The following is a 21,327-nucleotide window of genomic DNA, read 5'->3' on the forward strand; positions in this document are numbered from 1 at the left end:
AAAGATTTACTACCATATTAAATATTTTTAACGTAAGCACAGTTACTTCAATTGCTCCACCTTTAACTGAACAATTAGATATTATGAAGCCTTTACGTTTTTTTTTTACTTCCTTTCTATGCAGTTACTAGGCCCTTGAATCTGAGCTGGGTCACTGTGGTGGGTTCTTAACATTGGAATGAAGACGGGGTTTCCTCTTCTGCCTCTTGTGCTATTAACAAATGCATCTGGTCAGCAACATTCTTAGGTGTCTCAGCCACTCTCACTGTACATTTATGTTACCACGAATAAAGACTATGGCCCTTCATCCAGGGTGATAGAAAATACACATCAATAGGATTACATTTAGTTCAAAGAAAAACAACACTGACCAAAATCCAATATGAATAAATGCAGTATTTTCTTTCCCTTGGAATTATGATATCTGTGAACTCAATGTAATCTTGTATACTATAAAAGATACTTTGGGGAGTGGAGGAGACAACACTGCAGTGTTCATATCATTGAATATAAAAAAACGGTGCAAATGAAACACCACCTTTCTTATGCAAAGAAAGTTAACTTCTCTGATGCTGGCTGTATAGAGATGGTCTGTCAAGGCATCAGTCTTTAAACATGTTGATCCCCAGCACAAAGGTGTAGAACAAAAAGGTTGCTCTGTCCTGCAATGAGCACCACAACAAATGGCAATAAGATCACTGTTTAGGATATGCAAAAGGATATCTGCGTCCAACAAGCACATCAGTCTGTCTGTCCAACAGCAGCTGCCCACGCGTCGCTGGTCAGAAGGCTGGGTAGGACCCAGCCAGGAGGAACGCAGGTTCCACAAGGATGGTCTGCAGGTAAAAGGTAATGGTCCCATTCGTTCCTGATCGAATGAGCGATTGAAGAGAGTGCTCTGCCAGCTGGTAATACTGCCTGAATGGATGTAGAAGGTGGTCAGGTGGCAACTCTTCTGGGTTCCCAAAAAGAATGCAGTTAATTTCATGCTGCTGCTGCAGTAGTTTCTCCCTTTCTTTTTTCTGTTTTTTCTCCCGTTCTATCTTGCGCTCTTTTTCCTGCTCCCCTTCAAGCATAACCCGCAAAGCTCTTTCCTCTGCATCATAAAGTTTTGTGAGTTCTTTGATTAAGAGCATTAGCCTCTTGATGTGATTTTCAAAGATCTCATCTGCTGATGCTGGAGGTGAAATACCTTTTCGAGCTGCAGCTTCTTTTCTTAGCTTTCTGAGCTTTTCCAAGGCACGCAGCACAGAGATCATCCTTTTAGTGTCTCCTTGCTTTTTCAGTACTTCAGATGAGACACTGTCTGCAGCAGCTTTTATTTCCCGTTCCCTTTTCTTCTCGTGCACCTCTTGAATACACTTCATTCTCCACTTATCAATCTTCGCCTCCCTTTCAGATGCCCCCACAGCTTCCTCTTTTTTAACCGGCGTCTCTTCTTTCTCTCTTTGTATATGAAGTATTTTCTTCTGAATCTTCTCCAATTTTTTTTTTCACCCCTTCAATATATCCGGGCAATTAAGAGCTTTCATTTTGTCCTGCAGTTCCGTGTGGATGTTAGCTGCTTGTAGGTCAACCTCGGACTAAACTTGTTCGTTCTCTGCATTTTCTAGTAACAACTGGCAGACTGTCCTGAGTTCCCACACCAACTTTTGGGAGCAAAGTACAAGGTCACGGGCCTCAGCTATGGACAGCGACCCTGAAGATTTTGCCTGGTGTTTGCCAAAAGCCTTGAGATCCATATCACATCTTGATTCCGCTGAATAGATTCATCGTCCTGCTGACTTGCAAATCCACTATTAACCACTTTGGTACAAACAAAAGGAGAACCAAGGTTCCGAAAATGCTCAGCATTTGGATGCCACTGCCTTGGGGCCATGGATGTTCAGCTTGCACTTCTTGGTTCAGGCAAGCGATTGATAAATTGTAAGGGTGCCATCCCCGGATGGGAAAAACGCTGGTCATCTTGTGCAGGGGATTTGTTAGCATATGGAAGTTGATAATTTCCTTGAACAGATTGCAACTCGGGAGTGAGAGATGGAGGGACATATTTTATTCGAATGCTGTCTGAATAGGGAATCTGCTGGCTGTTTTGAAGAGGAGGTCTGTCTAAATGAGCGAACTGCTGGTTCGTCTGCACCACTGACTTCTCCTGGTAAGGCATCGAGCTGTAGCTCTGAATTGATGCCTTCTCTGCAGTAGCTGTGGGATGACCTCTTTGGGCCAATGAACCTTCATTTTGCACAGGTATCCTCTGAGGCCCAGACAAGGTGATAGATTGCGATTGTGTAGTCTCCTGTGCCAGTAACTGAGGAAGGGTCTGCATTTGTAGCTTATCTGACTGAGGCAAGCGAATGTTACCGTTAATTTGTGCACTATCTGGCTTAGGAATGGAGTTATTGCCTGCATGTGTGACTCGTTTGAATATCTGAAAGAATTACTAGCTTGTACCGGTAAGCTACTGCCTTCTGTAAACAGCTGGTCTGGCTGATTAAGGTGCGCAGGATGGTCTTTGAATGGCGCCCTACCTATTTGCGTAAATGAAAATGCATCCTTTCTTGACACACTGTTTGAATGGGTGTATGAAGTGTGACCTGGCACATTAGCCCGATCTGGATTGGGTAATGGACAGTTACCCTGACTCTGAATGACAGGCGGCAGCCAGGACGGAGAACTGACATACATTTGCACCCTAACTGACTGCAATGATGGCGAATAACTAATCTGTAGTGCACTTATTTGTTGAGAGACCAGAGGTTCACCCCCAGTGGCACAGCTGGGCCAGTACCACCGGTTCTTTCAGAACTTTGTTGATGGACTGGATCTGAGCCGATCCCTCTTGCATGTCTAACTACCGCCCTATTTCCCTACTACCCTTTTTATCGAACGTTTTGGAGGCACACGTTGCTAGATGTCTCTCTAACTTTCTGGAAGAGTCTAACTATCTAGAGCCACATCAGGCGGGCCTTCGGCCTGCCCACTCAACAGAATCAGTTATCCTAGCTGTACTGGATACCCCCCGTAAGGGTGCAGACCGTGGGTCCCCTCAGGCTCTGATACTCGTGGACCTCTCTGCAGCGTTCGACACGGTCGACCACACCATCCTGGCTGACCGTGTCGGACAAGCTGGGATCCAGGGAACAGCCGCCAGCTGGATAAGCTCCTTCTTGAAGGACAGGTCGCAGGCCGTCCGTCTAAACAATATGCTGGCCCCCAAGCAGAGAATCACCTGCGGTGCCCCTCAGGGCTTTTCCCTCTCCCCTCACCTGTTCAACCTTTACATCCTCCCTCTGATTCAAGCCCTTAGAGATAGGAAGGTGACCGTCCACAACTATGCAGACGACCTCCAACTAGTCTTCATGGTTGATAACACTGACAGATCAATCATCGATTTTCAGGTCATGATGAGGTTCATTCAATTATGGATGGACCAAAACCATCTTAAGCTGAATCCTGGAAAAACGGAGCTTGTTCTTACAGGAGACAGTCAAAAGTTCTGGGGCCCGCACTACTGGCCCCCAGAAATGGGTTGTCCGCCTTCCCCTTCCTCTTCGGCAAAAACACTCGGAGTAACGCTAAACGGTGATCTTTCACTGAAAATACAAGTGGGTCTTGTAGTTTCCAAATGCTTCTTCCATCTACGAAAAATCAGGAAGATCCACCGCCTCCTCACACAGGTAGCCCTCATCCAGGTTGTGATAGCCACAGTTCTATATCACCTGGATTACGCCAATGCCACCTATCTGGGCATGCCTCTCTACCTGCAAAAGCGGTTCCAAATGGTCCAGAATCATGCAGCCAGATTGATACTACGACAACCCAGATGGCAATCTGCCTCCCCTTTACTGAAGAAGCTACACTGGCTCCCTATCCCCCAACGCTGCATCTTCAAAACCGGTTGTCTGATTTTTAAATCCCTGCACAACAAAGCCCTAAATTTATCAACAATCTGATACTTAGGCACATCCCCTCTCGCAACCTACGTTCGGCACACCTCTCACTCTTCCACACCCCCACTTTCAGGCGGAAGCGCCTTGGAGGTTGCAGATTCGCTGTTCTCGCCCCCCGATTTGGAACTCCCTGCCCTTGGAGATCCGAGCCTGCTATGATCTCCTGAAATTCCGAAAATCACTCAAAACCTGGCTGTTTGAGCAAGCCTACATCTGAAGTTCTCCTAGGAAACGGTTTATGCTTTTGGTGGTTTGTTTTCCGACAGCGCCATGAAACCGCCTGGTGTACGTGCGCTTTACAAGACATTTTTAACATTTTAACATTAACATGAGCTAACAAGACACTGAGCCGCTGGGGAGGTAGATGGGAGTGCAGCACTATACGGAGGCCTCTCTGAAAAGTTTAAACCCTGAAACATTGTATGGGAAACTGCTCCTTTTGGATATGAATCCATCATTGTGTTCTGTAACGCGGATCCACTACGGTGTAAGTCTTCAGGTGGTTTTCCCAAAGATCTACTAGTAGGGAATGTAGGCACCCTGTTGTCCAGGGACACACCGGTATTGAACGTTTGCTGAACATAAGGAGCCAAACCAGACGAGTCTTTGGTGTGCAATGGTGGGTGTAACTCGGAGCGTTGTGTCTGCTCGTATGGACCTCCATGGCGCTGCATCTGCTGAAAAGTAGGTTGCTCTGGCAGCTTGAGATCTGTGGATCTCAGGAACTCCTGCTTTGGACACGGCTGACCTGACCGGCCCTCAAATGTAGTGCCGCTCAGATGTTGTTTTATAAAAGCCTCTCTCCGAAAATGGTTGGTGGGCTCCGGGGACTGCGACTGAAAAGAGGACGACGAACACTGCTGCCTTGGAAAGGGTGTCTCTTTACATCGATGCTGAAAGCTCGGGTCTTGCAGCTGCTGCTCAGAAGAGGACCCCGCAGCCTGCTGACAATTGGGCCTCAGAAACTGGCCATGACAAGTAGGCATCCAAGGCTGCGCAAGGGAAGGGCACTGGGGCTGCGCTTGCTGAAAGGTAGATCCCCCATGGCTGTCGGTGCTGATGTTGTCCTGGTTGATCGTGGGACTGCTCAGCCACTCTGCTAAATGCCTTTATGGAATGAGCTGAGGGGTCAAATGCCAAAGTTCATATAGGTTTCCAAGTCAGAAGGATTTTTAAGCCTGCAGCTAATGGGTTCAGTTCAATGTTAGTGTTCATGCACGCCATATATCCAGATGTACGGCACACAGAACCTCAAATGATGAAATGCTTGCGGTCATGCATTGTGAATGTCTGTGCATAGAATACACCATTACTACCTGACACAGGTATCCTGCCCAGTCAGGCACCCTGAAGGGCCACCTGCCAACAGCTTCTCACATAAGAGGAGCATAAGCCTGCAGTTTCGGCACGGCCAACTTTGGGGTCACACTTTAATGTAGATATCAATAATCCATCCTCACATTTACTTAAAATAACTTATGTTTTACTTCCTTGAGCAGTCAAGTTTGTTCCTATTCTCGCCATCTGACAGTGCCAGAGCCTCTTCCATGTAGCATCTTAAAGTACACTTTAAAACTGTGATTGGCAAATGGAGTCTCAATTGTAAAAGTAGGGTGTATACTGTGTATGGGAAATGGATTCGAAATTTCTCCTGGGGACAAATGTGATTTGGAGAGCCAGAACTAAGAGTCTAGAGAGAAAGCAATCAAAGAAGGGTTTGGTTTAGCTTAAAAGCTAAGAAGATGGTCAATTCCCGAGACAGGACTTTAAAGTAAATTTTATGCACAGCTCAACAGGTACCCTAATCAGGTTTCCACTGATTGGCACAACCTGGGAATTTTCTTCAGTCAGGAAAACTGGTTTTGATATTTCACACAGGGCCAACATGTTGCCTTTGGACCACTTCAGAGAGCCATGCTCTGGTTGTATGGCTATATGTTACAAATAAGTCTAGTACACTTAACGTGGACTTCGGGTTAATATACAGTGAAATGGAAAAATGTGGTTGCGCCAATAAACAGAAAAGGGTTCAGCAGTACTTCAGTGTTATCGGAATAAACTTCTGTCAATAAATAGGTACAGCCTATGTCAAGTAGCCTTCCTCCAGCCTAAGAGGAACTGTGCCCCATTAGGGTTATTCAGTGTTGAGTCAGGGGGTAGCTGGTGTGGTGGTATATATGGTAGGGTGATGATTATCTTTAAGTCAAATTACTGTCTGAACAACTAAGCATTTAGCAATTTTCTGACAAATGTGCCTAACAGGTGAGCGTGTTTACCAGAGTTCTGGGTCCTGTACTCTTAAGAATCTGGCCCTGTGTTTTAGTCTTTTGAGCTTTTATTTGCATTGGATGAGTGGAGCCCTGGTTATAGCACACAATGAGATCTGCATCTGCAGGTGGGGACTTGTAGTTGCAAAACCATGTGCGAATAATCAGAACTATGAATTTGTTTCTAGTATTTCTCACATTATCTTCCCATGTAAATTTAAATTATTATAAAGAAAACAATGGTCCTGGACTAATTATTCAATAAGAGTTGGATTAACGGAATTATCAACTTATTTGAGCTTACATTAACCAGTTCCCAAACATCTGTAAATCGTGAAAATAAATGTGCAGATAAACCACTAAGTATTATTACAATATATGTATTTAGTCATTTAAAGGAACAATTTGCATGTGGCCTGGTTGCAATTAACTGTTTATTGGATTTCAGTTTTGTACAGTCTTGTAAATATATGCCTTTTACTTTTCTACACACTTTGAGCTCTCTTGACTCCTATATATACTCCTATATATACACTTGAGCACTCCTTCTTACACGTTTCCCTAGAACGTTTTCATACCTTCTTGACCCTCTGATGATTATTCCTTTAAATGACTAAATATATATATTGTAATAATACTTAGTGGTTTTTCTGCACATTTATTTTCACGATTTACAGACGTTTGGGAGCTGATTAATGTAAACTCAAATAAGTTGATAATTCTGTTAATCTAACTCTTCTTGAATAATTGGTCCAGGGCCATTGTTTTCTTTATAATAACCGATACCCAGGTCCAGGGACCATTTGGGAATACCCAATTGTTTATAATGACATGTAAATTTAAATAATTACAAAAAGGGGGTGGTGATGGACAGAGTATCTGAGTTAATCAGAACACTCCTACCCAGTCAACAGATCAGGGCTTGATCCATCACCGTTTTTTAGCTCACTGTAAATTTAAAGGCACCAAAAGCATTAGATCTGACAGATAAACGAGTGAAAAGTTAGTATACATATAAATATTTGTCAGTTTCCCAATTTGGAATAGCAATATTTCCAACTCTGCGTAAACACAGATTTGGAGGCATTCTATATATCATTTATCTTCTAGATATGTATTTTTCTACCGTATTCTACACTCAGGATATTAAGCAGCTGAGTTTCCATTTGACAGCGAAGCTAATCACATGGCATTTCAAGAGCGTTCGATTGCATGGCAAAAAATCAACATAAATAATTGTCACAGATGTGGGTTAAAACAACTGTTTTTTGTTGTTGTTGCTGGGACCTGTTTCGGAGTATCAACCATCAGCCAGGCTAGCTTGAATCCAGTGGCACAATGAGCACAAGATCCATGTCTGGGCATACCCGTCACAGTTAAGACATCAAAAGACAAAATGAGGGGCAATATCCTGAAACCAGTCCCAGGATGCTTGTTTCCGGTCCAGGGAAGGCATGGCCTGGCCGGACAGTTCGGGCTGGACTGTTTCCATGGGTAGCAGGGTGAAGACTGAGTTGCATATGCTGGGACCAAATTGGGGTGGCGTGGTGAGCAAAAAATCGATGGATTAAACCCAGATCTGAGGGTGAATGTTTGATTTGTGCAGCATCCATTCATTATTTGTTCTTTTTGTGTTTGTCGCCCTAAGTGGGAAGGGTATGCCCAGACGTGGGTCCCGTGCTTACTGGGCTAGTGATTTCGAGCTAGTCTGGCTGATATGGGGTGATACCTTAAAACTGGTTCTCAGATGCTTGTTTCAGATCCAGGGATGACTTGGCCTGGCAGTTCGGTCTTGACTGGGGAGCAGGGCCAAGAATGATTTGCAAATGGCTGGGTCCAAACTGGGTTGGCGTGGTGAGCAAAAAAACAACTATGGATTTTAAACCCAGATCTGTGATCGGGGTGAATGTTTGATTTGTTCAGCATTCCCATCCATCATTTGTTCTTTTTGATTTCATGGCGCAGCACATTTGTTGTCAAACTTCTTGCTTCCCATAGAATATTCATGCATGTGAGGTTCCAAATGCATGAAAAGAAGAGCAACCCTTCATCTAAACGTCTCTATACAGTACCAGCATCTACACCACTACCCATACAAGGCTCTCATCCTGCAAATACGACAACCAGTTCACATGACAACCGGATCTTAGCACAGATTATCCTAAAGGGATCCTCAGTCACCAGCCTGAATAGAGAAAGAACTATCACTGGAAAAGTCACTGATCCTAAGCAACTGGATCTTGATTTATCAAACAAACCACAAACTGGACCAGAGTGGTCATCCAGTCCTCCTTCATCTCCGCAGAGGGAAATGGAAATTCTTAAAGTACGATTCAACAGTGCATATCAAGACATTCAATATGCACTACAAGAAATGAAGAAAATCACACACTTCACAGACAATACTCAATCTAAAATTAAGCTTAGTCAAGAAGCAGTACAAAATCTCAAACGCAAGCCAAAGTGGATATCCATGCATCTAACAAATAGACAAAATTGACCACGAAAGTATCTCAAATTTATAAAGGAGGATGAAACCCAAGTCTTACTTCGATTCTATGAGTCTACATCCACTCTCCCCATTGCTAGAGATAATAAAATCAGATCAGTCCCAATCAATGCAAATAGAGCCCCCTTGCCCAATAATAGAAAACTCAACCTTGATAATCTGAAAAAAGTACCTATAACAGCCAGTAAAAAAGTCATACAGCTTGGGAAAACAACAAGACCACTACTATGTCTACTACTTAACTGCCGATCAGCCGTGAAACATGCCTCAGACTTTGATGCCCTCATCATTAGTCATGAGGTTGACGTGACAAACTTAACTGAATCATAGCTCACCGAATCATTGTCACTGTGTATGAATCTATTGGTTCCTCCTAACTATAACATTGTGAGGCTAGACAGACTAAACAAAACAGGAGGAGGTATAGCTTGCATACACCGTTCAACTCTCTCAGTTACCCAATTACACAAGGATCCTCTTGACTCCTATGAATTCCTCGGTCTTTCTGAAAGTACTGTAGATAATCAGCAATGCTAACTACATGCATTTTACCATTCTCCCGGTATCAATGCCTCTTTCATAGACCAGTTAATGGAGAACATTACTGCACATTCTTCCCCTAAGTCCAATGATATATTCCTAGGTGACTTCAATCTACATTGAGATGACCCTAAAGATAAACAAGTGAATATTGTCAAGGAATTCCTTGCAGAATTGAATCTCACACAAGCCTGCACTAGGCAGACACAATCAAAAGGCTCCACATTAGACTGGATTATTTCTAGAGACAAGGCTGTGAAAATAAACCTAATGGTTCCTTGCAATTGGTCGGATCACCACATCATCAAGTTCCAAATATTGGCCATTCAAAACATGACGCAATACGTCAAACTTAAGAGGTGGGTATGAGACAATAGAAACTTAAGGAATCAGCAACTAGTAGGAAGATGTGAGAAGGATCTATTCTCACCTATTAACATGGTAAACATGAATGAAATTATTGAATACTATAATTCAACAATGACGAATATAAAAAATACAATTGCGCCTTTAAAACTTAAGAGAATACTAGACAAGGATAAAAACCCTTGGTTTAATTGATTGCTAAACAAAGAAAGGTGAAGTCTGAGACTAGCTATTAGCAAATTGCTAGAAAAATGTGGGCAACAACAACTGAGCAAACACACAGCTAAATGTACCCTACTTAACGACTGCCATTCAGGGTTCAGACATGATTACAGCACGTAAGCAGCGATACTTCACATGGTGGATGATGCCCTTTGGGAATGGGACCACAATGAAACATGTCTATTAGTTCTTCTTGATCTGTCCTCTGCTTTTGACACGGTTATCCATGAAACATTGCTAGTCCGTCTAGAGAACAGGATGGAGTCATCGGGAACTGTGGTAAAATGGTGTAAATCCTTCTTGCAGAACAGAACGCAAAGATTCATAGTTAACCAGGAACTATCATCACCGTCCCCTAACTCTATTGGAGTCCCACAAGGCTCAACACTATCTCCATCACTATTTAACCTTTACATTCAAACACTAACTGAATTCTACAGCACGCGAACATCTCCCATCACAAATATGCAGATAGCCCCCAGATCTAAAACAAGATTTCCTCGTTGGAGGAGATCAAGAGAATGAATGATCCATTAAAAGTGACCCTACAATGGTTAACTAGCAATCACCTTAAACTAAACTTGCAAAAGATGGAATTCCTTTTAATATCCCCTCCCAAAAGTTCATCAAATGTCAAGGAATGGACAAAACTGATCACTGCTCTAAACTGCAACCCAGTCCTAGTTGACTCAACCAAATCTCTTGGAATTACGCTTGACAAAAACCTAAACATGCAAACCCACATCAACTCTATGGAAAAAAATGCCCGCTTTCACTTGAGCTATCTTAGAAAATTGAAGCCACTCATCACAAACTCAGACCTTAAATTAGTAGTCCAGGCCAGATCAAGAAAATACGACCACATCTCGCCTCACTTGAAGGCTCTGAACTGGCTACCACATATGAAGTCAGAATTAAATTAAATGGACATGTATTTCTCACAAAGCACTACACTACTACAAAACTGCGATGTACCTAGCTCAGAAAATTGAGATATCAGGAGGCGAAAGATCCTCTCGGAGTGCCAGAGACATGGGGCTGAAACCTCCTATCTTTCACGCCAGGGTTTTCTCCGAAGCCACTCCTAGAGTCTGGAACTCACTTCCTCCAAATATTAGTAGAATCCAGGCCACAGCAATTTTCAAGAACTTTTTAATGGGAAAATTCCTACCATAATCAACGGCAGAGTAAATACATCGTGTTCTGGTAGCGAATAGGTTGACTAGTGTGAAATGAGATCCCTCCGGCGTGATCACAAGCTATATCCTAATAGACCTCACCGCCTAGCAGGTAGTTAGTTTACTAGTGATAGGACAGCAGCTTATGACACAATAGGAATCTAATATGTATAGCAACAGACCTTTACAACTATTCTGAATGAAGTGAGCATGATCGTTCTTATATTCATTCGCTCCACATGTTATTATGAGATGGAGCTGTTTGTCTGGTTACTAGCTTTCTTTATGTTTTCAATGTCTTTTTACACTGTTGTTACAACTGTTGATACTATATAACTTGTAAAGCTCTCTGATACCCAACCGGGTCTTGTTCGCACTATAGAAAACATGAGCATTTGGGGCACGCAATTCAAACCATTTTCTTGCTATGATAAAGCAGTCCATACATTCACAATGCACAGTTTTTGGGGAGCAGAAAGAGGACAATACTTGAAAGGATCTTTCATATGCATAGATCAAAAAGGGGAAACAAAGAAACATCAACCAAAGGACTAACATGAACTAGCATAAACTTGAAAAAACTGAAAAACGAAACGGTTGACTTTAAGCTCAGTAAATAACATAAGAAACAAAAATAAATGTTCAGCTAAAAAAAATAACTTTAAAGTAATGATAAATAATCGACCAAATTGTATTTCTCTGTCTCACTGTAAGAAATACTCTGTTCAGCATTTCATAGGAGTAATTTCAAACCTGGAGGATCTGTGCAAGCAGCAGTCGCATCACAAAGCTGCGGACCAAATTACCTTGAACCTAAATGAACACCCTGTGTCTCTATAAGCTTTATTAGGGACGAATGTAATAAACTAAATCCAGAATTATTTGCTGACAAGCTACAGAATAAATTGCAAGATAGCATAAATCTTGTACAGACGCAAGCACCCTGGTGTGCATACCTGGCACTGTTGGCAGGGGCCTTGGTCAAACGTGAATTCTGGGGCTTTTGGAAAATATTGCTTGAGTTTTTTCCAGGCTTCTTCAGAAATAATCCTCCTTTCTACTTCTGATATGCATAGTCCGCCTAACAAAGAAAAATGCACTAATCAATAATCTTGCCATTTGTTTGCCATAATAAGCCATGAATGTTTAAAAAAGCAACAAATACATTGCAGAGACAGTGTCTCACAAAACATAATTACCTATGAGGGCAAGTAAAGGGTTAGGTCTAAATACAACATAATTGGCGGGTGATAGGTGATGGTATGTGTATATCACGCCAATTAAAACACAAAAGTTAAAACATAAATACAACATAATTAATGGAGAACAAATTGTTTGTTCCATTAAGATTTTCACAGAACTTCATACTAAGCAAGCCTCGTTCCATTTTAAGAGAGGACACATTCCCAGCAGATAGTTATTTTAAGTGACAATAATCACAGGGGTTTCGCAGAAGGAAGAGTAACCTGGCAAATACCATAATTAAGGCAATTAAGCAGCAGATGATAGAGTGAATTAAGTAGTTTGCACAAGCACTGGTAATTACAGACATTTTTCTTGTGGTCATTTTATTGGCTCAACTGAAGGGCTACATCATTCCTTCTGACAAGCTGAAGTGCTGGTATACTAGGAGGTTAAAGTTTAGTAGAGATCTTTCGGACTGGAGGATTTGCCTTTCTGACTCAGAGTCATGGCGAAGGCCAGTGAAGGGAGAAACCAAGATTTGTATACTGCAATTGCAGTTCTGCCTAATGGATGTCTGAATTATAACCATCCTTTGGGAAATGCCTACGGGTCCAAGAAGATCATGCATCATCTACTGACATTTAAAATAGAAAAATGTTTTAAAGCATAATAAAAATACACCCATTCCTTTTTTAAGCAAAACATGCAAACAAAGGGTTGCTCGAAGAATCAAGTTAAGGTACAAAATAAATAAAATATGCAGGCTGGAAAGATATAATTACATGTAAAAATCTTTACTTGTTACATCATGAGATTGTCATTTAGCAATCACAAATAGGATACATTATGCAGGATCCCAATAAGGAAGGAGAAAAGTTATATTGTCTGTTACAGCAGATATGTGAAGTTGGTGTGGCACATGTGGAAATTTGTCCTTCAAGCAGATCCTGCTAAAAGACCGATTCCATGATGTAGCCTTTGAAGGGACAAACATTTTCTTCGAGTTCTTCAGAATCAATTATTAAAACAGAGCCATGCCAGAGTCATTCATTCTCGATATAAACTATAACTTCTGGAATTAATTTATACTTTCCCCCATGAACTCATAAATTTGGCCACAGTAGTAAGAAAGAAGGAATATGCTACATACCAGTATGCATCTGTTCTTGGCATGTAGGGCTGCTGACATTCATATCTGTGCATAGATCGCTGTCTAGTGTTGGGTCCGGATGATTGCACATTGTTGTCCTGGAAGAGTCTTCGAAGTATCACGAGATAGGTGGCTCCTCCCTCGGACTACAGTGCGCATGGGCATCCTCTCCATCCCCAGATTGTTTTTCGCCATTGTGGCAGAGATGGAGTATAGTACAGAAGAGATGTCCATGCAAAGAGTGAATGCTACAGCTGCGACAGGCACTGGGGAGGTGGGTGGGCGATATGAATGTCAGCAGCCCTACATGCCAAGAACAGATGCATACTGGTAAGTAGCATATTCCGTTCGAGGCATGTGGGCTGCTGAATTCATATCTGTGCATAGAATGTATAGCAGTATCTCCCCTAGCGGTGGCTACCTGTGTCAGCTGCAGCAGTCTGGAAGAGAGTTTTGAGAACAGTCTGGCCTACAGCAGCTTGCTGTTTGGAATGTACATCTACACAATAGTGTTTTGTAAATGTATGTGTGGTTGACCATGTGGCTGCTCTACAAATTTCGTGTAAAGGAATATTACCTAGGAAAGCCATGGATGCCCCTAGCTTGCATGTGGAATGCGCCCTAGGGGGGACTGTTAAGGTGCGTTTTGCCTTTAAATAACATATTTGGATGCACTTAACTATCCATCTGGCAATACCTGATTTTGAAATAGGGTTACCTTTCTGTTGTGGTGAGAAAGCAACAAACAACTGTTTTGTTTTGCGAAATGCCTTAGTTCTGTCTATGTAATATAGCAGAGCTCTTTTGACATTTAGAGTATGCAAAGCCCTTTCGGCTACTGTCTGTGGGTTCTGAAAGAACACTGGCAGTTCTATAGTTTGATTTATATGGAAATGGGATACCACCTTTGGCATGAATTTAGGGTTCGTTCTGAGAACTACTCTATTTGCATGTACTTGAATGAATGGCTCTTGAATAGTTAGGGCTTGCAGCTCGCTAACTCTTCGAAGCGAAGTAATGGCAATAAGGAAAGCCACCTTCCAAGTAAGAAATTGTAGTTCGCATGAGTGTAGTGGTTCAAAAGGTGGTCCCATAAGTCTGGTTAAAACAACGTTTAGATTCCAGGCTGGTGAAGGTGGGTGCCTTGGAGGAATTACGCGTTTAAGTCCTTCCATAAACGCTTTAATTGCTGGCACCCTAAATAGTGAAAGGTGCTGCCTGTTTTGCAGATATGCTGCAAACACAGCTAAATGTATCCTGATGGATGAATAGGCTAAATTGCAACGTAGGTGCAAGAGATAGCAAATGATGTTTTGAGTGGAAGCATCAAGTGGGTTAATGTCATTGTTATTACAGTAAATGACGAAACTTTTACACTTTGATGCATAACATGCTCTGGTAGTGGGTTTTCTTGCCTCTTTGATAATATTCATGCAGTCTGGAGGCAAGTTGAGGTATCCAAACTCTAGGATTTCAGGAGCCAGATCGCCAGGTTCAGCTGTTGCGGGTCTGGGTGTTGGATTTCGCCATGGTTCTGAGTTAGAAGACTGGGTGTGAGTCGCAGTCTTTGATGAGGCACCACTGACAGTTCTAGGAACGTTGTGTGCCATGGTTGCCTCGCCCATGTGAGAGCAACTAGGATTAGCGTCAGAGAATGTTGGCGCATTTTGCGTGCCACTAGCAGTATTAATGGAGCTGGGGGAATAGCGTACGCAAATTTGGCTGACCAGTTCATCCATATCGCATTGCCCTGCGACTGCGGATGTGGGAACCTGGCGGCAAAGTACTGGCATTTTGCGTTTTAGCTTGTGGCAAACAGATCTATTTCCGGGTGTCCCCACTTCTGGAAGAATGGGTGGAGCCCTTTGGGGTGAATTTCCCATTCGTGCATCTGTTGGCTGTGCCTGCTGAGCAGGTCTGCTGCTTGATTGTCCTTGCCTGGGAGGTGTTCTGCCATGAGAAACATGTTCCTCTGAATGGCCCATTTCCACATTGCTTGAGCTAGGTGCGAGAGCTGTGGTGAGTGTGTCCCTCCTTGTTTTTGAATGTAATACATAGCTGTCATGTTGTCCGTCCGGATCAACACAGCTTTGTTGCATAAGTGTGTATTGAAAGCTTTTAGGGCTAGAAAGACTGCCATCAATTCCAGAAGGTTGATATGCATTTTCTTTTGCTGTACAGTCCAGAGTCATTGTACTGTGTAGTGTAGGACATGGGCTCCCCATCCTATCAGGGATGCGTCCGCGGATAACACTATTTGTGGGACAGGCTCTTGGAACAGTCGTCCCTTGCAAAGGTTTTGTGGATTCCACTAATGCAGAGAGTTGTATGCCCGACTGGTCCCCAACACTAGGTCCTTTAATTGCCCGTGAGCCTGGTTCCACTGCCTCGCTAGGCATTGTTGGAGCGGACGGATATGTAGCCTGGCATGAGGGACTATGAATATGCACGAGGCCATCATGCCTACTAGCTGCATAAACACTCGAGCTGGTAGTGAGTGTTGGGGTCTGAATTGTTGTATCAACGTTTGCATTCCCTTGATCTGTGCTGTGTTGGGATATGCTTTTGCTGCCAGTGTATCTATTGTTGCTCCCAGGTATTGTTGGACGTGGGAGGGTTGTAGATGTGATTTTGGGTAGTTTAGTGAGAATCCTAAACTGTGCAGGAGATGTATGGTCTTTGACATGTGGTTGGCACATTGCTGGGCTGTTGGCGCGTGTATTAGCCAATCGTCCAGATAGGGGTACACATGAATGTGTTGCCGTCTGAGATGTGCTGCCACTGTAGCTAGACATTTGGTGAACACTCTTGGAGCTGTTGTGACACCAAATGGTAGGACTTTGAACTGGTAGTGTTGTCCCTGAATGGTGAACCTTAAATACTTTCTGTGAGCAGGGTGTATTGGTATATGAAAGTATGCGTCTTTGAGGTCTATGGTTGCTAAGAAGTCTCCCTGGCGAAGCAATGGTAAGACTTGCTGGAGAGTGAGCATGTGGAAATGCTCCGACAAAATGTACAGGTTGAGGGGCCTGAGGTCCAATATTGGCCTTAGAGACCCGTCCTTCTTTGGAATAAGGAAGTATAGAGAGTATACTCCTGTTCCCTGATGTTGTAGTGGGACTGGTTCTATGGCCCCTTTTTGCAGCATACTGATGACCTCTTACTGTAGTAGCGTTCTATGTTCCTGTGACATTGGACGGTGCACGGGTGGTATGTTGGGTGGAGGTGAGATGAGTTCGAGGAAATAGCCATGTTGGATAATTTGCCTGACCCATTTGTCTGTTGTGATATTTAACCAGGCTGGCAGAAATTGTTGTATTCTTCCCCCGACTGGTGTTATGTGGTCTGGGGGTAGTGCTAAGAAGTCACTGCTTGGTGTTAGTGGAGGATCTATTTGCATTGCCTCCACGACCTCTTCCCTTGGTATTGTTTCCTCTGTATCCACCCATGTTGGTGTTTTTGTTGTATGTGGATTGTGTGTTACTTTTGTAGTTGGAGGATTGCTGTGATGTATTATTTCGCGCTCCTCCTCTATAATTGGAGCGACGAAAGGAGCCCCGGTGTTGTTGGGACTGGAGAGCTCCCATAGACTTTGCAGTTTCTGCATTCCTTTTTCATCTTGTTCAGAATTGAGTCAACTGCTGGACCAAACAAAAAGTCTGGGTTGATGGGCTGATTAAGAATTGTGGATTGGACTTCATTGTTAAAGCCCGATATGCGAAGCCATGTGTGGCGCCGGAGCAGCAGGCGTGTATTGATGGATCTGGCAGCTGTGTCTGCTGCGTCTTGGGCACATTTAATTGAGGCATTGGTGATGAGCTTTCCCTCTTGTATAAGTTCATCTGCCTGCTGTTTGTAAGGATCAGGTAAGTGTTGGAGAATTTCTTCTAAACTGTCGTAGTGCGCCCTGTCATATCTGGCCAGCAAGGTCTGTGTACTGGCTATTCTCCATGAGTTTGCTGCTTGAGCTGCTACTCTTTTGCCTGATGCCTCAAAGATTTTTGACTCCTTGTCTGGAGGAGCAGCCTCTCCAGTAGTCTGGGAATTCGCACGCTTACGTGCGTTGGATACCACTAGGGAGTCTAGGGGTAGCTGCCCCTTGATATATGTAGGATCTATAGGTGCAGCCCTATATTTCTTTTCAATTCTAGGGTTTATGACCCTTGCTCTAGCAGTGTCCTTAAAAATGTCACTTACGTGTTTTAATACGCCTTTCAACATTGGGAGTGTTTTAACATGTCTCGCAGATGTTAATGTGTCGAAGAGGAAGTCTTCCTCAGTAGCATCAGAGTGCATATCTACATTATGGTAGGTTGCTGCTCTATCTAGTAGTGAATTAAAGGCCACCGTATCTTCTGTGGGTGATGGCTTAATTGGGTATACTGCAGGGTCTGTAATGGGCAGAATCCCCTCAGTGTCTGGTTCTCCTCCCCCACCCCATGGCTATGAGTTAGGGTCTGCAAGTGGGTTTTGTGGATAACCAAACCCTACATCTGCGTGCTGATCTTCATATGGATTGTAGTCAGAGCGTGCAGGTGATGTAGGGGCATATGGAGTAGTAGGCATAGCTGGACTGATCGGTTCAAAGAATACAGGAGAGGTAGCACAGTCTCTCTTCTTCTTTAGGGGAATTGTAGAAAAGTCTTCAGTTGGCAGAGGTCTTTTCTTTTTTGTGTAAACAGTCACTTTACCAGTGTTCGGGTCAATATACAGTTTTGACTGGTCTTCTGTGGAGGGATCTGGATGAATAAGTTCCTCTTCCACAGTCTTTGGTTTTTGTGCTGTAGCCTTTGGTTTGTCTTTTTTCGGGTCGACGCCTTTTGCGGGTTCGACCGCTTTTGGTGGATGGATCGATTTATGATGTTTTTCAACAGGTTTTGTCGGTTGAACGTCCTTGCCCGGCTTCACCACCTTTTTCGGACCGAGCGGTTTCATCGGTTCGACAGTGTCTTTAGGTGTCTTTTTCGGCTCGATGGGTTTCGGCTCGACCGATTTTCTTTAGTCCACCTTCGGTTTCGCTTTCGGTTAGACTATAGTTTTGGGCGCAGGCCTTGTGCTTTCGTCGACCGTTTTTTCCCCCTTGCCGATACCTGAGGCTGCTTTGCTCGATTCGACGTGCTTCTTGGGGGTCGAGTCGACGTGCTTTTGTGTCGATTCGACGTGTTTTGGCCTCGGCGGCTTTCGACTTCGGTGTCGACTCGATGTTCTTTGGCTTCGAAGGTTGTATTGGTACTGTGGCCTTCGGGTCGACGCCCTTCGGCTTAGTCACCTTCGGTTCTACGTAATTCGGTCCGAAGACGGTATTGTTGACGAGTTTCTGTTTTGATGGAACCGGTGTCGTATGTCGTGTCTCAGAGGACTCTTTTTGTGTGTTCTTAGCCGGGCGGTATGGCGGGGCTGTAGAACGAGGATGTTGATCTCGGCTAAGGCCTGCTGGCGATGCCTCGACCTGAGTCTCTGATATTGGTGTAGTGTCTATATGGGGCGGTGTACTCACGGTTCGCCCCTCGTCGTCATCGGAGTCGTCTTCAACCGCTACGATATCCTGATCATATTCCTCGAGATCGACGATTAGTTCTCCTTCATCGAGGTAATATTCGGAGTCGGGCTCCGAGTATTGTCTTTCGTCTTGATCCGAGTCTTCGGCGCTCGCTAGATCTCCCTCATCGTCGAAGATGTTCTCGGGCTCTGGCGCCGACCTTTGCATCTCTTGCCTGTCGATTCCGGATAGTCTTTTTCGATCGGAACTGGGCACAGGCTAGGCAACTATCTTCATTGTAATCTGGAGATAGGCATTTGTTGCACACTGGATGCTTGTCTGTGTGGGGGAACTACGAGTTGCACTGCGGGCAGTACTTGAATGGACTTCGTTCCATCGACGGTCGGTCCACGTGATGTCGAGAAGGCCTCACCGCCGGATTCGACGACCGGAGTGCAACAAACATTCAAAAAGTGTATCGGTACCGAACGCTGAACAATACCGACGGATCCAAAGGCCTTTTGAATTATTTTTTTTTGATTCCGAACTTGGAGAGTAGGAAAGTACATCCGAACCCAATGGCGGAGAAAAACAATCTGGGGATGGAGAGGATGCCCATGCGCACTGTAGTCCGAGGGAGGAGCCACCTCTCGTGATACTTCGAAGACTCTTCCAGGACAACAATGTGCAATCATCCGGCCCCAACACTAGGCGGCGATCTATGCACAGATATGAATTCAGCAGCCCACATGCTTCGAACAATTTTACTTACCCTGTAAGCATTTGTTCGTGGCATGTAGTGCTGTAGATTCACATACTGTACATACTTCCACCATCTAGAGTTAGGCTCAGATATGTTCAACTTGTTTTTCTTCAAAGTAAGTTTTTTTGAGCCACAGAGCCTAGTGACTCCACTTATTAGTGGTATTGCGCATGAGCATTGACTTCATTGTTAGATCGTTCTTCCCCGCACAGAGGGCGAGAGTGGAGATCGAGCCTACCAAATAGTAAAGATGCCCATGCAGAGCAAAGTATTAAAGATGACGACAGGAAAGACTATTCAGGAAACCGGGAAGGAGGGTAGGCTCTTGTGAATCTACAGCACGACATGCATGAACAGATGGTTACGGGCAAGTGAAATTTTCAGTTCATGGGATTTGTGGTTGCAGTTACACATGCTGTGCATCGACTGTAGCCTGAGGATGTTGCAGTAGTCTGGAAAAGTGTACGTAGGACAACCTGGCCAATTTTAGGTTGTTGTCTGGCCAGGGCAGCCACACAGTAGTGTTTGGTAAGGGTATCAAAGCACGTTCGCTATAGTCTTGGGTGCAGAAAGATGGAGAGCTCGACTGTTTGGTTAATGTGGTAACTCAAAACTACCCTAGGATGGAATCTTGGCTTGATCCAGAGAACCACCCCTATGGTGATGGATCTGAAAGAAAGGCTTTCTAATTTAAGAGCATGTAATTTGCTATTTCGCTAACCCAACTGAGAGAAGTGACGGCTACAAGGAAAGTCTCCTTCCAGGAGAGAAATTGTAATTGGCAGGAGAGAAGTGGTTCAAATGGCAGGCCCATGAGTCTTAAGGCCAACATTAAGTTTTCACACAGGAGCAAGAGGCATCCAAAGAGGGATAATCCTTTTGAGGCCTTCCATAAAGGCTTTAATGACTGGTATTCTGAACAAAGAATTATGTTGCCTATTCAGCAAGCATGCAGTTACAGCAGTTAGATGTAAACTAATGGAAGTGTAGGCGAGGCCCAACTTCTGCAGGTGGAGTAGGTAACAGACAATGTCTTTTACTGATGCTGTGAGAGGATTGATGTGTTGTGGGAGACAGTAGTGAACAAAACGTTTCAATTTAGATGCGTATCATGTCCTGGTTGTAGGTCTGCATGCCTCTTTGAGAATAGACATACACTCCTACGGAATTTTAAGATAACCAAACTTCAAAATCTCAGAAGCGAGATCGCCAGGTTGAGCTGTAAAGGGCTGGAATGTCGGAGAGTGCTGTGGTTTTGTGTGAGAAAGTCTGGCTTGCTAGGGAGCTTTTCGTGCAGAACTACAGAGAGTTCTAGCAATGTGGTGTGGCATGTCGAGCGCACCCAGGTTGGTGCGACTAAGATTAGAGTGAGGCATGTCAGCCTCAGCCTCTGGACCACAAACAGCAGGAGGCAGGTTGGAGAGGTGGAAAATCGTAAGCAAATATCCCTGAACAATTCATCCATAGTGCATTTTCCATGGACTGTGGGTGTGTTAGCCAGGCCGCGAAGTTTGGGCATTTTGCATTTTCTGCGGTGACGATCAGGTCTATTTGTGGGAACCCCTAATGTCAGAAGTGAGGGAGTAAGACCATTGGGCGAGTGCAAGCTGTATAGCAAGCAGGCCCCGGTGGTTGATGTGGAGATAGTGCTGGGCAGATGCACATTTTCCATGAATAGTGAGGTGATTGATATGTGTGCCCCAGCTGGTGAGTGAGAT

General features: G+C 44.0%; 1 protein-coding gene and 1 pseudogene across 2 annotated transcripts in view; both read right to left on the reverse strand.

Annotated features, from left to right (window-relative positions):
- The window catches only part of USP48 (ubiquitin specific peptidase 48), a 725,601-nt gene that overhangs the window by 337,819 nt on the left and 366,455 nt on the right, over positions 1 to 21,327 (reverse strand). For both annotated transcript variants that reach the window (XM_078642611.1, XM_078642612.1), the window contains exon 16: positions 11,989 to 12,113. In XM_078642611.1, the coding sequence (XP_078498737.1) occupies positions 11,989 to 12,113 (125 nt within the window). The remainder of the gene's footprint in view (positions 1 to 11,988; positions 12,114 to 21,327) is intronic.
- LOC144756449 (uncharacterized) lies at positions 742 to 5,837 on the reverse strand (annotated as a pseudogene).

Source organism: Lissotriton helveticus, chromosome 5_1 (assembly GCF_964261635.1).
Source record: "Lissotriton helveticus chromosome 5_1, aLisHel1.1, whole genome shotgun sequence".
NCBI lineage: Eukaryota > Metazoa > Chordata > Amphibia > Caudata > Salamandridae > Lissotriton > Lissotriton helveticus.